The 16,386-nt window shown below is 48.0% G+C and overlaps 1 protein-coding gene across 1 annotated transcript in view; it reads right to left on the bottom strand.

The window, feature by feature from the left end:
• Positions 1 to 3,275: 3,275 nt before the first annotated feature.
• The window catches only part of LOC142579964 (uncharacterized), a 75,987-nt gene continuing 62,876 nt past the window's right edge, over positions 3,276 to 16,386 (bottom strand). Inside the window, exons 8-10 of the mRNA XM_075690653.1 lie at positions 9,549 to 9,636; positions 7,700 to 7,847; positions 3,276 to 3,699 (exon numbers count right to left, since the gene is read on the bottom strand). Of these exons, the coding sequence (XP_075546768.1) occupies positions 3,632 to 3,699; positions 7,700 to 7,847; positions 9,549 to 9,636 (304 nt within the window). The 3' untranslated portion in view covers positions 3,276 to 3,631. The remainder of the gene's footprint in view (positions 3,700 to 7,699; positions 7,848 to 9,548; positions 9,637 to 16,386) is intronic.

Here is a 16,386-nt window from a genome sequence, read left to right as displayed (position 1 = left end):
GGTCATCTGTCTCATTTCTGACAAATTACTATGTACGATATTACACCATTCGAAATTCCTCGCAACACCTTTCGGGAGCATGCCATTGACACAGACGAAAGTCCGTTGTAATGAAGCACCCGGTAGGAAGGCGATGCGGCGAACACAGCATTGCGGGCTAGCGAGCAGGCCATTTTGAGTGTAGCTGCTTTAGCTGTGGTCTCTGCTGAGGCAGAGCCATTTGAAAGCTCATTGCAGGGTGTCTACCAAGTAGACATTTCCAAATTCCCTGAGTTTTCCAGGTTTTCCCTGAATGCCTCTGCGAAATTCCCTGAGTGATGCAGAACTGTTTTACGTCAAGACCAGCTGAAACCATATTGCCCGATGCGCTCACTCTCTAGTAAGCATATAAAAAAATAATAAAAACTACTTAATCCAATTTGAATACTAAGGAGAAGTGTTCATGTTATTCAAGAAGAGAACAGAAGGAAGGGGTTAGTAAAATGCGAAGCAAATAATATGTCTTCGAAAAAAATTGCAAATTTATTCGGACATTCTCAAATACGAATAAAAAAGGAGATCCATACAAAAGAAATTACTTTCGAATATGAGCTATTTCTATCAACTCATAGTAAGCTCAGTGGTATGAGGTCTGAACTTTGTCACAATTGAGATTCATTCTCAACCGCTCGTAAGTGTACCGCAACTGTCCTGACATACTCTCAGCCCGCGCACGACGCCTCATTGTTGTGTTTCACTGCTTCAAAGAGTTTATTTCGGTTTGGATGAGGGACACTTGCATCTCGGCATCAGCCAACACTTTGTTTTTTGAGCTCAAGCTCCTTCAAAACGGCGGCAGCACGCGTCCTTTCCCGTTCATTCCTCAATGCGTAGGACCTTTCTGTTCTTGTACTCCTTCCGTCACTCGTTCGCCCCACGGACCATTTGAAGCATCTTCTTGGTCAGTTGCACAGTCCACGTCCTAGTTTTCGAACTCCTTATGGGCCGCGAAAACGTCCGAAAAATCGGCCAGTTGGAAAAAAATAAATACATGTCATCTACTGCCCTTAAGGGCTCAAGCAGACACAGGCACATTCGAAAACGCTCTGAAGGCCTGTCGGTACACGTATCAGGCATATCGGTGCTCGTGCTGTGCCAGGAAGTACGCGTGTATAATTAAGGAATACATACTCTATCCCGTGGCAATAGCCCCTTCCCACGCTTGTTACGCTTCACTGCAATACTTTTGCGTATGCTTCACCAAGTAACATTCCTGTACGGAGGCGAAGCTGACTTTCGGGAACCGGCATTATGCATCGCACCGTGCTTTCCAAGCTTCTAAGCCAATCGCGAGGACCGCAAAGGCGGATTCAGTGCCATTGCTGAAAACAGCGAATTCTTTCAATAAAAAACACTGCACCCAACGACAAGAAGCTTCATAGCGAACGTCGAAGCAGCTAGGCCTAGCGTTGCCGCAGCGGTGGCTACGGCTGCCAACGGATCTGCGTGCGAGAGCGCCGGTTTCAGGCGGCGAGGTGATCAAAATGGCAGCAGTGGTGGCTTTTATTAATGCCGTTTCGGACCTGCGGTCATGGCAAAACGTCCGGAAAATCGGACAGTGAGGAGTTCTTGCATACGAAATTTCAGACGTTCTGATACATTGACTCTATGGTGTACGTGGTGGTGGTGCCGCGAAGCCGTCCGAATTATCGGGTATCCGGAAAGTCGGTCGTTGACTGTACACTGGCAACTCCTCCAGCCGACGACAGGCCGTCAAAGACGATTCATTACGATTCCTGTCTTGCTCGAGCCAGCTTTACCGCTACTTTCGACCCTTTCAATAAAATTACAGCTAATTTTTCCCTGATAGAGGGACAAATTCCCTGAGTTTTCCCTGAGTTTTTCCAGACTACTCAAAATCACTGAGAATTCCCGGTTTTCCCGGTTGGTAGACACCCTGTCATTGATGCCTGCTGACCGAGCCAAAACTGGTAGTTAGCCTGGCTAACTGTACGAGTGCTTCATTTCCAAAGCATCTGGCTTCAGCAAGATTACAAATTACTGAAAATCTAAGGTTCTACCGGCCAAAACCCCGATTTCATTACGAGGCTCACTGTAGTGGGGGACTCCGGTTTGACCTTGACCACTCGCAGTTCTTTAGTGCACCCAACGCGCAATACACGGCCGTTTTCGCCTTCCACGACGGCCGAGATTTGATCCCGCGACCTAGCGCTTAGCAGTGTAACGCCATGGCCACTAACTATGCCACCACGGCGGGTTCGCCTCAGCAAGAGCAGTCACCAATTTATACCACCTTCACAGCATGCTTAATGGCAGCACAGTGTCTCGCGTGCGAGGATGTATCCCGCTGGGGAAGACATCTTGGGTAGCGGTACAAGGGAGCAGTACACGACATGCACAATTCCGTAAACAGGCTTTCACACGCTTGCAATAACCAAAATGGCCGAGCTCCCACTGACATCAATGTTTAAGATGGGAGAAGTGTTCTGATTGCTTGGATGGTGATCACCATAGCGTGTTGGTGAAGCAGCGCAGTGACCAGGGCAAGGCAGAGAGACAAGAACACACGTCTCTCCACCTGGTACTTGTCAGTGCTCTGCTTCACCAACACGGTACGATGATTAATCACCAACTCGCCCAACCTTCCACATTACTGAGCTTGGATGGTGCAGGGAACGAATGGCAGCTGTGACGGTGGAAAGAGCACGCCCCGCGCCTGGTTTGAAATTTTAGTTTAAGGTCCGCCAACTTGTTTAGACGAGATATTCAGAGAAGCACAGTTGCCGATTTTGCATATTGTCTACAAAGGCCTCGGGAAGGCTACATTCTGTTCCCCGCTGAAAACTCCGGAAGATATGGAGTAGCCCACGTTAACCCAAGGCAGGTAAGCGACTTCAGAAGAGCAAGGGAGGCCAGGAGGCGCAGCAGGAGCGGTTGGACTTCCGCAAAGCCTCGCAACGCCTACTCCGACACCCCTAGGGCTGCTTGCAGGTTTCGCCTATGGACAGCACCAGGTTCCCCGCTCTGCGCGTCTGAAGGAGGCACACGATTTCGAATACTTTGACATAAAAAGCGTACTTTCAGATCGCCTCTGCAAACTGCGTACTTTCCGCGTTCACGTCCATAGCCTCGTTGTGCCATCCCGTGACAAGCAATCACGTGACATTATGCCGACCATCGGAGCCGGGTGCCGTCCCAAAGCGCACCGCGCGACCGCGAGTCATAGTGCCTTGCAAGGCATGACTCCTACTGTAATCAGCCATTCGACATCAACGTGCCCACACCACAATGACATTTAATAAATTTACTTCAGTATATTACATAAGTCCAATGGTCAGTAGCGCTGTTGTCAACAACATATATCGGAATATCTTTTGACGGAAGCATAATATATATTCCTCGAAGTGACATTCTAAAGATAACGCACGAAGGTTTGATTCATAAGTGACGCAAGCAGCGAAAGTAAAGCTGCTCGTCCAGAGACAGCCTAACGAGTAGCCACATCTCTCCTATCTCATGTTATGATAAGGAATCGATGAACCAGCACCATGTGCTTGTGTCGTGGACGGTAAAGCACTTCTCTCTTCCTTTCCTTTTGTTCAACCGCAGCAACTTCGGTAGATCCACACGCTCACTTCCGGCCATCCTTACGCAGACCTTTGGAACCGAAGACGTACTTTTGCGTCGCGTTCAGGTAACCTGAAAATGAGCATAGTCCAGGAAAGTCACAAAGCCACTAAATGTTTGGTCACCGCGGCATACAGTAGAACAACACAAGTTCGCAGACCTCGAAGCAAAACTGCCGCTCGAACTCCATCTACCAACCATTTTCCTCTAGTTCAGCAAGCCGGTCAACGGCCGCTTCACCTACCTGTAATGTGTGGTTACGCTCACAACAACGTAAAGTACAGAGCGAGCAAACGAGTCAAGGCAAGAAATCTCCGCTCCCCACCGGCGCCTCCACCAGATTCCCAACCTGATGCCAGCATGTTTCCAAGACGAGTTCAATTGCGGCACGCAAGGGAAGAGAGAAACAGACGTCGCAGTTTCGCTCGAAACGCCGCAACCTCGTGCTTTACCAAATTCCCTGAATTTTCCAGGATTTCCCTGAGTGCTTTTGCGAAATTCCATGAGGGACGCAGAACTATTTTTTTATGTCAAGACGGGCTGAAACCACGTCGCCCAATGCTGTCACTCTCTAGTAAGCATATGAAAAAAATTAAAAAACGACTTAATTCCGTTTGAATACTAAGCAATAGTCTTTATGTTATTCAAAAAGAGAATAGAAAGGAGGGGTTACTAAAATGCACAGCAAATAAAATGTCTTCGAAAAAAAATTGTAAATCGAGTCGGACGTCCTAAAATACGAATAAAAAGGAGATGCATAAAAAGCAAATATTTTAGAATATGAGCTATTTCTATCAACTGATAGCAAGCTCATTGGTATGAGGCCCGAACTTTTCCACAATTGAGATTCTCTCCCAACAGCTCGTAAGTCAACGTCAACAATACTGACACTCTCAGCCCGCGTACGACGCCTCAGTGTTGTGTTTCACTGCTTTAAAGAGTTTATTTTGGTTTGGAGGAGGGACACCTGCATCTCAGCATCAGCCAACATGTCTTTTTATTTTTTTAGCTCAAGCTCTTTCAAAACGGCGGCAGCACGCTGCCTTTCCTGTTCATTCCTCAATATGTAGGTTCTTTCTGTTCTTGTCCTCCTTCCGCCACTCGTTCGCCCCACGGCCGGACCATTTGAAGCATCTCATTGGCCAATTGCAAACTCAGCGGTGGTTGCTTCAGCGGTGGTTGCTTCAGTCCAAGTCCAATTTTTCGAACTCCCTAGGGACCACAAAAACGTCCGAAAAATCATCCAGCTGGAAAAAATAAATACATGTCATTTACTGCCCTTAAGGGGCTCAAACCGTCACAGCACATTCTAAAACGCTCTGAAGGCCGGTCGGTACGCGTATTAGGCATATCGGTGCTCGTACTGTAACAGGAGATACCGGATGCACGCGTGTATAATTAAGGAATATATACTGTGTCCCGTGGCAATAGCACCTTCCCACAATTGTTATGCTTCACTGCAATACTTTTTCGCATGCTTCAGCAAGTAACTTTCTGTAAAGAGGCGAAGCTGACTTTCGGGAACCGGCATTATGCAACGCACCGTGCTTTCCAAGCTTCTAAGCCAATCACGAGGACCACAAAGGTGCAGTCGGTACCACTGCTGACAGCAGCGAATTCTTTAAATGAAAAACACGGCACCCAACGGCAAGGAGCTTAATAGCGAACGTCGAAGCAGCTAGGTCTAGCGTTGCCGCAGTTGTGGCTACGGCTGCCAGCGGATCTGCGTGCGAGAGCGCCGGTTCGAGGCGGCGAGGTAATCAAAATGGCAGCGGTGGTGGCTTTGATTAATGCCGTTTCAGACCTGCGCTCACAGCAAAAAGTCTGGAAAATCGGACGGCGAAGGGGTCTTGCATCCGAAATTTCAGACGTTCTGACACATTGACTGGTGGTGGTGGTGGTGCCGCGAAGCCGTCCAAATTATCGGGTATCCGGAAAGTCGGTCGTTGACTGTACACTGAAAACTCCTCCACCCGACGACAGGGCGTCAAAGACGATTCATTACGATTCCTGTCTGTTACTCGAGCCAGCATTACCGCGACTTTCAACCCTTTCAACAATATTACCGCTAATTTTCCCTGATAGAGATACAAATTTCCTGAGTATTCCCTGAGTTTTTCCAAACTGCTAAAGATCCCTGAGAATTCTTGGTTTTCCCGGGAATTCTGCCACTGCTTCTCAGTCCAACACCATAGCCACTAAGCCACCACGGCGAGTAGCGCGATATGCATCCGCCAAAGGAGCAGAATGCCCCCTGCTGCCTTGCGCGCGATGGAAGACGGCGCGCTCCCTCCCCGCCTTGGTCCCTCGCGCGCGCGAGGTCCAGCCACCATCCTTCTCGTCTCACCTTCGCACGCTCTCACTCGCACCCACAACATGAGGGGCACAGGCGCGGTGTTATCGGACGTGAACTTTAACGGAGCATCATGGCGACGGCGGAAATTTGGCTGAAGTGTCCATATTATATGGACCGCAAACGATCGAGAGTGGAGCGCCACCACTGACAACCGTCGCGATTGGAAAGGGGAAGATGTACAGGGACGACAGAATAGGTTACTGCCCGCGCAAAGGAGCCGGGCTCAATCTCCACAAGGTCTGGCGCAGAGAAGCGAGGTCGCCGCAGAACGGACATCTAGATGCGTACAGCCTTCCAATTCTTTAACACCATCGCGCAAGCGTCGACCGACCGGTATGTCAGCGCCTACTGACAGCCCGAAGCAACAGGATCAGCGACAATAAGCGATTGCGCGGGAACTTTACGACAAGCGCAAGTGTCGCCCGCTATGCTGCAAGCACGTCTCATATGTGACGCGCTTAGGCATTGGCGGCAATACGGTATCGCTATATTTTGCTTCAATGCTAAACGCATCAGCATCGGAATTCATCGTGATATTGATTGTCGGTATTAGCACTGGCGTGTTCATACAGCCTGATCCATTTGTCAACGTCCTGTCTCTCCAGGCCAGAGAGCACATCAGGGTGGCGATGTTGGGCAACCGTGACGATTGGAGCAATTGGGCAAGCCGAAGCCGTTGCAGAGGCGGTCTAGTCACAGGGAGGCATGGTGACAAGCTCGATGTACCGACCACTTCGGAGTTCCGTGGTGAGAACGGGGATCGCTAACCTCCACCAGAATGTTACGTGTGGAAAGACACAGACGAAAGAAGCTATTTACAAGCTATTTACACTGGAGCCAGACAGCCAGGCCGCCACTCCCTCGCGCCAAGGGCACCGCCCCACTTCATCGTCGTCCTCGCGGCGGCGCCTCTCTTGAGCATCTCACGATGATATCGTAATAGTATATTTTCCGTCGTCCCCCTGCCTAAAAGAGCAACAAATAAATAATTATACTTTGTATTTCTAAAGCAATCAGCCTTAGAAATAAAAATCACGTCGTTGAGTCCCGCTGTGGCAGTCTCGTTATAGTCACGTGCACCAAATAACAGCGAGAAATGCCACTGACGCGTAAACACTCTACGCCCGTGCTGCCAAAAGCCACTCGCAACTCGATGGAAAAAGAGGGGGAAGCGTGTCCCCCTACATTTCCAAGAGAAACGCCCATTCGACAGGTTTCGGCGACACGGTCATCGTATGGCATTCAACCGCTGCGTTAGGCTGACTGGCGGCTTCTTAACTTGTCTGCGATAACACGTGACCACCTCCACTTACAGTGACGTTTGGTTCCTACTTCTTTTTTACGTCCGACGCCGCACTGCACCTGGTGCACATTTTGAACGGGTCGTACGAAAGGTACTGAATTGATGAATCGCACAGTTAATTGTCCAGCCGACCGCCACCTCCAAAAAAGCAAGTAAGCGGTACTCGAAAGCTTCGCGTCAGTAATCCTTTAAAGAAGATTAACCTCAATTCAACGAAACAAGATTCGCCGTACAAGAAAGGTGGACAGACGGTTTACAAAACCGGGAGTCTTCGCATGCGCCAACTGCACGGGCAGGGTAGGGCGACGCGTCGGTGCAGCAGCGACATAAAAGCTGTTGGTCGATGTCACACGTATAGTGTGTGTCGTTGCAGATCAAAAATGGCCAAATCGGATAATGGGGAAAAGACGCACCCCTCTCGCGGCACTCCTGCGTGTCGGGAAAGTCGAGCTCCCAGAAGTTCTCGGGCGTCGACGGAGGAGCGTGGTGGGCCCGGTGGCGCGAACACTTGCGCAGCAGATCCTTGCGCTGGGCTTCGGGCAGGGCCAGCCGCCCGTAGAACTGCGAACGCACGGCGTGCACACTTTAGCGCCATAGTAGGAACCGAGATTTGATAATAAAACTTAATAATAATAATAATATTTGGGGTTTTACGTGCCAAAACCACTTTCTGATTATGAGGCACGCCGTAGTGGAGGACTCCGGAAATTTTGACCACCTGCGGTTCTTTAACGTGCGCTTAAATCTAAGTACACGGGTGTTTTCGCATTTCGCCCCCATCGAAATGCGGCCGCCGTGGCCGGGATTCGATCCCGCGACCTCGTGCTCAGTAGCCCAACACCATAGCCACTGAGCAACCACGGCGGGTATAATAATAAAACTTCGGCGTGCCCATATACGTGTTACTCTACAATAATACCACGCTACCATATATATATATATATATATATATATATATATATATATATATATATATATATATATATATATATATATACATATATATATATATATATATATATATATATATATATATATATATATATATATATATATATATATATATATATATATATATATATATATATAGTATTTTATTGTGAAATTGTAAAAGTAGACATAGCTACTTCACGTGTTCGATTAATCCGAAATAAATATTTATATAAAATTATTATTGCAGTCAGGCACCCATGCGACCAAGATCAGCAGCGTAGGCAATTCGTCGTGAAGGCGCACGGAGAGCAAGCAAGGCACATCGGTCGGGCACCGGAAGCATGCATTTCAGCCTTTGCGATTTTACATCTCACCTCCTTACGGAGCACCGGAACACCTGGGCCATGAACGGCATCACAGGGACGGTGGCGATATCTTGTGGCGTTTTTTTTTTTTTTGACAAAGGAAACTCACTAGACTTTGACTAAACAAGCAGCTAAAGTGCATTGCAGCGTCTTGCTGTAGTAGCTCTATGCGCTCTGGTTTAACTTGACATCGCAAGGTGGCGCCACCGACACTGCTGTTGACGTGTACGTCTCCGCCGCTATTCTGTAAGAAGTAATACATAAGTGGGCAAGGCATTATTCGAATTACTTGCATCTTTTAAATGAATTTCTGAGTCACTGTCGCGGCGGACCCGATTACCTAAACACCCAACGATTCAATACCGCATATACAAAAGAAACATGGTCTGCGACATCACGCGAGAAGTTATACGACAGGACGTACGTCAACAAGGAGGGAAAGGAGGTGCTGATGAATACAGTTTACGGCGAGAGCGATCACGGTTCTTCCAATGCACGGTTTTCAAGAAAGGCATCACTACGCCACAGTCATAACGTGAATATCTGGTGCCGAATTTGCAAAGCTTTTCGTTCGTCGGTGCTCTTTGTCATTGGCCCGTGATCATCGGTAATAATGCGTCCAGCATCAGGATTGGCTGTCATTTGCACGTACGCACAATTCTAGCGTAAAATTTCTTCGTGTGTGAGTGCGGGCCCCGATACCGAGGAAGCGCTAAACAATTACAACGATGCTTCCACCAGGAGTCAGCTTGTTTCTCCCGAATAAGCTTCCAGGCGATGGCCGGCAGATGTTCTATTGTAGCCATTTCCTGACCCCGTATTTTTTAATCCCTTCTACGGGTCGCCAACCACTACCAAGCTAACATAACCTGCGGATTCCCCATCCCCCCCCCACCCCACCCGCCTTCCCATGGAGAGAGCAGACGAGAGGCACACATGCAACACGCGCCAGGGCAAGGCTCACCTCCTGGCACTCCTTGCAATCATGCGCCGGTAGCCGCTGGCGATCCGCCTTCTTGCGCACGGGGCTGTTGTGGTACTTGACAGGCTCCCTGCACGTAGTCACGAGACATATGCAAGACGCAGGTTTACTTCGTGTGGCGCACACTGCACCAAAATGAACGCATACCAGCTAGACCAACTCTCAAACCTTCCCATATACATTGGTCATCTCAAATATGATAAAAGTTTAAGAGCCATGTGAAAAAAAAATTTTTTTACTTTGGCTAAAGGGTTTGTGCATGAGTCTAGTATACGTAACGCAAATTCCAGAACACGCCCTCCCAGATATTCAGCGCATCGCGAGTGCCACCCGATCTCGGATGCCATGTTGAATTCCGGGCTCTGCTTCATCTTCGGCGAACAGTATGACAGCGTTCAAGTTTATCAAAACCGACTCTCTTTTTTTTTTTTTTCGAGCTTTCCGTGACATTCCCACTCGTACTTCAAACGTCGAGTTCTACAAGGAGGCCGCTCCATATGTGCACTATATGAAACTCGGCTCTTTCCGAGGTCCAAAATTTCATTGCGTTTGGCTTTTCGAGGTTTCAAAAATATTTAAAAAGATTCACCGATGAGACATCTTCGTTAACCCGCCTGACTTTTTGGACGACTTGTTCTTATATCTGGCTGCTATTCCAGAAACCTTTTCTAGAAATAAATGAGTAAAAAACCCGTGATTTCTTTCTAATTTTGACGCAGACGGGTTTTTCTTCGAGTGTGCGCTATAATGCTATCGCGTTATAACATCTGGGCGCCATAGTCACGACCCTAGCTTTATTTTGCCGAGGCTGCGCCCATGCACGGAACAACGGACTCGGCAGTTGCTAGCGTTCTTACGTACTAGACGGCGCTACAGGGGCGGCGGTAGTTGGGCCGCCCTCGCGGACTTTTTACACGCGCATGCGTGGGTTAGCGGCAAATGCTACGCCGCGGTACCTTCTGAGTGTCGCTACGTTACAACTTTAGATTTCGAAGGACCGAAAAATGTCTTACTCTATTTTCCGAACTTCCCGATTTAACGAAATAACTCGAGCGTGGCCATCACTTCGTTAAATCGAGTTTCACCTGCATATAAAAGGCGGCCGAGGAAGATGACGATGGCTGCTAGAATGAGCATAGTGAGTACCGAGTATTCGTGCCTATTCATGCCGAGTATTCATGCTGCTGCGTGGAAACGACTGCGGGCGTTCTGTTGTAGTTCTGCATTGTTCTGCATTGTTGTAGTACTGCATTGCCCGCTACAGCTTCTTTCACCAATAGCGTAACTGGTTACAAGTAATCGGTTACTGAAGAAATGAAGTCAATTACAGTGCGCGTTACCGAGTAAAGAAACTAATCGATCAATTACAGATCTGCCAATGATGTAACTGATTACAAGTCGGGTCAATCCATAACAAACAATTCGTCACGTACAAGTGTGCCGACTGTATACTACAACTGCAGACGTGCCAAACTTAGAATGTGAAGAATGCTACAGTTGAAGCAAAATACTAAAATCTGGTTAATTATACTAACTGACTGATTGCTTAACATACTGATTGGTAACGTTTCGCAGGCTTTGTTCTGTGTAAGGAAACTGTGGATAGCTATACCGCTTTATGCAGTCTCAACAAGAATGATCTTCGCCCCATTCAAACAGAAATGGTTATGACATTTATTTATAAACGTAAAAGCAACCAAAATTACTTTTCCCTTTATACATTGACTTTATAAGTTCGTTTCGCTGCTGCAGCTAGGTCCGAATAATCGACGGGTCCGAAAAATCAGGCTCTGTAAAATCGGTACGCGACAGTCTTTGTAATCTTTTGAAACCAGTTTTTCCCTATACCATGAAAATGAATGAAAAATCGCCAAATTACTCGCGTCAATACAACTGTAAACAGGGTCCGAAAATCTGGAATTTTTCGATAACATTACAGGGTTCAAGAGACTAGGTTCAAAATGTAAGTATAATTAAAGCAACTCAAGGATTCTAAAGGCTAAAAATTCAAGGAAGGCTATTCAAATCTCCTTCTAGCTGCACTTTTTTTGCAGCTTAGCTGCTGCTGAGTTGGACATGTGCTTCGCGCTCTTCAACTGGCCTTTCAAAGTCGGCTTGCCCAATGTAGTGACGTTATAATAGCCTTCAGGCATATACACGGTGTTTCAGCGAACACTCAATAATTTTTAAAGGTTGTCTGTGGTAGATAGCTCAATTCTAGTTTATGAGCCGGTCTACTCAAAGCGGCGGACACTACTTGCACAGAAAATTGAAATGGAAAATTGACTAATTAACAAGAATTCACCACTTAACGTTTAGCTAATTACCTCGCGACCCATACTGCAGTTTGCAAATTCTAGTAGTGGACTTCGCAAGGCGGATTCACTTGGAACGAATTCTCAGCACGACACCAGTTTCGAGATATAAATTCCCGAACTTTGCGTGGAAATGCATTGGCGTTCCAGTTACTTGTGTGCTTCAGTGCATGAAACGACGTTTTCTTAACAAATTCTACGTTGTCGTCTTTCTTGTGTGTGCTGTTTTGGCGCAAAATCTCTTTAGTGGCCTGGATATCGCACGCATCTTTCGATTATGGTTAGCAGGGTCTAGCTTCACCCAGTGACAATGCTGGGCACCGCCCCAACCAAATGGCTGAAACTTTAAACTTTTCTTCGGGTATTTCTAGAGCCCCAAGGCTTCAAATTAGAGCAACAATGGCCGCGACGAGAGCAAACAAGCAAAATAACAGACATGTCACTTTGTCACTTTGAATGTGCTGCTACGCACGAGTTGCTCTCCAACCCCGGTGTTCGAGGAATTCAAAGAGCACATTCATATTCACGGATTGTTAAGGACACGTTGATACCCCCTCCCCCCTTCCAAATCGATGGAATTGCAACGATTTCAAGGAGGTGTACTTTTTTATCGCAAAAGTTGGCCGGGATGCTATTGCAGAGTGACCGGGATAAAAAAGCGCCATCTGTGTTGTTTTGCTTCGGGATTCGCCCTTGTTTCATTGTGCGAACGGGAGCGGCGAGTGGCACCTATATGATGTGGAAAATTGAGGGTCATGGCTGGACAACCTAATGAAGTATCCTTCGCTTCTGAGTCTACCTTTATAATTCCTTGAAAAGAGTATAAAGGTAGTAATCGAAAACAAATTGTTAGTAACGGCGGCAGTAACAATATTTCTGACGGACAGTTACTAGCTCGTTACTAGCTAATTACTAACGCTATAGCAATTTTGAGTGCATTAGAAATAAGTTAGTAATGTCTACGAGCTCATCTTGCCCGTGATGTATTGTGCTGCGTGACGGTATAGTCTCGGTGCAACGTTTTAAATGAAATGTGGTTTCTTTTACAAATTAAAATTAACGGTTAGCGGTATCCCGCGGCACGCATGTGCCCATACGTTAAGTTATAAAAAAATACTACAGCTCTATTTATCCAAATGTACAGGTGCTCACCGGCACAAAGTGCGATCGCCCACACTGCGCTGTACATAGTTTGCAAGCGTGTCACCTTCCTGTCAGTTCTGCGAGCGCCTCCACCAATGCTGGGTACCTGCACGCAGCTACAGCGTCGTACGGGCATACACTCGCGCTGCTGCGTTGATATGCCGTCGCTTCTCGTGTCGCGGTCTCTGCGCAAGCTTTTTGGTTGCCGCACAACAAGTAACACTGCTAAGAAGCCAAACTATTGCAGCACCAGGTATGTATAGGTGTGCACCGTTTATTGAGTGATAGCAGGGCAGCACGAACACCTGTGCTGTCGGGGAAAAAAAAAAGAAGCTAATGCCGGGGGCTAGCTCGGAAACTCCGATAAATCGGGATCAGTTCCAGAACACGAACGAACCTTTCTTTCCAGATTTAAGCGAAGGCACTGAGTGGAGTTCGGCGTTGTTTGCGCGGACGGCTACATGCAAGGGTCGCGCGCGGTGGTCAAAAAGACGCGTGGTTCGACACCAAGACGGCGGCGGAGATTTATAGCCATCGGGGGTGGGGGACCCGCGGTTTACGAAGAGCGCGTAAGCGGGTTGACTGTGAGTCGGGCTTCCGCCGGTCGGTTCGCGGAAGTAGTGCCCTGGCTTTGAAGACAACCCCTCGCCGCTGACCTGCACCATGCCGAGACATTCCGCAAACTGTCCAGATGCCCCAACGGGGCATGGAAGTGTTTTCTTCGGGGAAGTGTGTCTTGCGAGGTTGTGAGACAAATGGGACTCGTTGCACTGCAAAGGATTTGTGGCAACGGCCTTGACGTATTGGAACTCTTGATAGTGTCACCCTGGAGCCCCGTTGTAAGCACACTGCGCGCCCCGCAGTGTGATTGGACGAACGATGGGGCGAGAGGGTTGCTGGGGATACTTTTAGGTACGCGCGGGGCCGTTGGAAGGGATTCTGTGGAGATTCGGCTAAGAAAGAAGACCAAAATTCTAACCTTTGACTCGTAGTTTGATGTCCGTGTAAATAATTTCCATTCTATCGCTTGCCTATCCTGTCTTAATAAACAGTTAACCCCTTTGCAATCAACCTCACTACCTTGCCTACGGTAATGTGACTTCGCGACACCCACAACATCTTCAAGTTTCCCTCACAGCCATCGAGGTGAACATCAACTCACTCGAAAACCAAAACTCGCGGAAAGCAGCAAACACTTGAATTGTGTTTCACACGCACACAAAAGAAGAAAAAAAAAACAATTGTGCCCACATGGTTGAACCTGTCTGAGAAGCAGGCCGTCTGTGAACGGAGCAACTCGAATAATAATGAGTCAAGAAAGTTTTCACTGGTGCACGCGAAGGAACTTGCTTTCACTGATTTCGCTGAAAACGGTTACAAGACCCAGACGCTTGGCTACCAGATTCCTCACCCAAAATAATTGTGAACCTACAGCGTTTTGCGGGCCTTCATTTCTTGCAGAGTGACGTAGTTCACAGACAACACGACGTAATTAGATCATATCCTTGTGCGTCGTGGCTGGCAGCACCTCGGGTTCTGAATTCGCGTCTACACCGACGCGCACTTTGTACGCGTCTGCGCGGACAAGGTGTGGACGTGTCTTCATAGCCAGCCCGCGCTGCCCATCACAAGTCCGTCCACGTACGAAGGGCCAAATTTGGGGCTTCGAACTTTTGTAAATGCACAGCTGTTATAAGACCATAAGCGTGCGGCGGCGCGTATGCATCGAATCGAACGGCGAACACACAGCGCCATACAAGCGAGGTACACAGCGATGGCGGATGGTCAGAACGGACTACGGATGTGACATCACGTGCAAGCTCGCTATGTATACAAAAAAAAAAGAAAAGAAACGAGTAAAACATCTGCGGATATCCCCGGGGCCGTGGAGATGGCTTTAAGCAAAACTTCCATTGGTGTTTCCGTAGAAAGCTATTGTTGCTTAGCGATCATTCGCAAGTGGAGACCACACGACGCAGATTGACATTTCCACTGAGAGCCACCTCGCTCAACATAAATTTGTTGAACTCTCTCTCTCTGCCTTCTCCTTTTAATCCTTCGTGCCTTATCCCCTGCGCAGGGTAGCAAGCCTAACGTCCGCCTTATTAACCTCCCTGTCTTTCCTTGTTTCTCTAGCTCGCCCTGTTGCGCACCATCATGCATGCACGTAACACGCACGACCAAGATAGAATCACAGTATAACGACCACGGTGGTATGAAGATGGCGGTATCATGACAACGCAGTACAGCGAGAGTGAAAAGGGCGGAAGAATCACGGTGACAAGACAACGAAGAAATGATCCCAGTGGCACGAAAGCGATGGAATGAGGACGGCATGACAACGCCGCGGTGTTTGAGCTCGCGTGCATCAATCGCTTGACGCCACAAGCCACCTTATTTCGCACTATATCGGGTGTTTGCACTATATATGTCCGGTACGCGTATTTTGAGTTCCGGCGATACACACAGGTGAGAGTGAAAGCTAAGGCGAGGAGGAAAGGAGCCGAGCCCCATCACCAGCCTCCTCCAATGTTTCCTCAAGGAAGAGGGGGCTCGCCTTTTCTTTCTGCTGTGTCATTATTTAGTACTGGGCGCGAGAGCCTTAGGCGAGGACATACCGTGACATCGACCGTGATTCCTAGTGGCTATGGCGTTGCGCTGCTGAGGTCGAGGTCGCAGGTTAAATCCCGAACGTGGCGGGCGCATTACGATGGGGAAGACAGGCAAAAAAAAAAAAAAAAAGCTCGTAGGTGCACGTTAAAGAGCCCCAGTTTAGTCCAATAATCCGGAATCCCCCACTACGGTGTGCCTGATAATAATATCGTGGTTCTGGCACGTGAAACCCAAGAAGCCATCGTACCTTGCAGCTCAGTAGCTGTGGCCGTCTATGCACCGTGAAATGTGGGTCTGCATAACGTTGTGGTTCAAGCACCTTTGCCACTTACCAGCAAATCTTTGCTGGCTGAACTTCAGTAGCGTCTGCGTTTTATTGCTCGTACAACGCAAGTCATTCAGTATGGCTGCACCCTTCGTTAATTTCCCGCATCCTGCCGCGTAGCATTGTCTCTGTCTCATGCGTCCCGCAATGCACGGTAGTACAAACATTCAAACATGCTGTATTTTGTGTTTTTCGCATAGCAGGCACCCAAAGTGAACACAAAAAAAAGGCAGAAAAGCCTCGCTCCAGCCTCAGCGGTCCCAACTTGTGCACCACCCGCTTTTTTACAATCTCATGTGCTCTTCTGAGACCTCCGCTTGCCGGTACGTATTTTCTTTTTTTTCACATGCTAAATAATCTCTTAGCACCAAATGGCACTGTAAACGTAAATTACTTTCCAACGAAAGAAGCGCAGAAGAAAGAA

The sequence above is a fragment of the Dermacentor variabilis genome, chromosome 4 (genome assembly GCF_050947875.1).
Source record: "Dermacentor variabilis isolate Ectoservices chromosome 4, ASM5094787v1, whole genome shotgun sequence".
Lineage (NCBI taxonomy): Eukaryota > Metazoa > Arthropoda > Arachnida > Ixodida > Ixodidae > Dermacentor > Dermacentor variabilis.
This window is presented reverse-complemented; position numbering and strand designations above follow the sequence as displayed.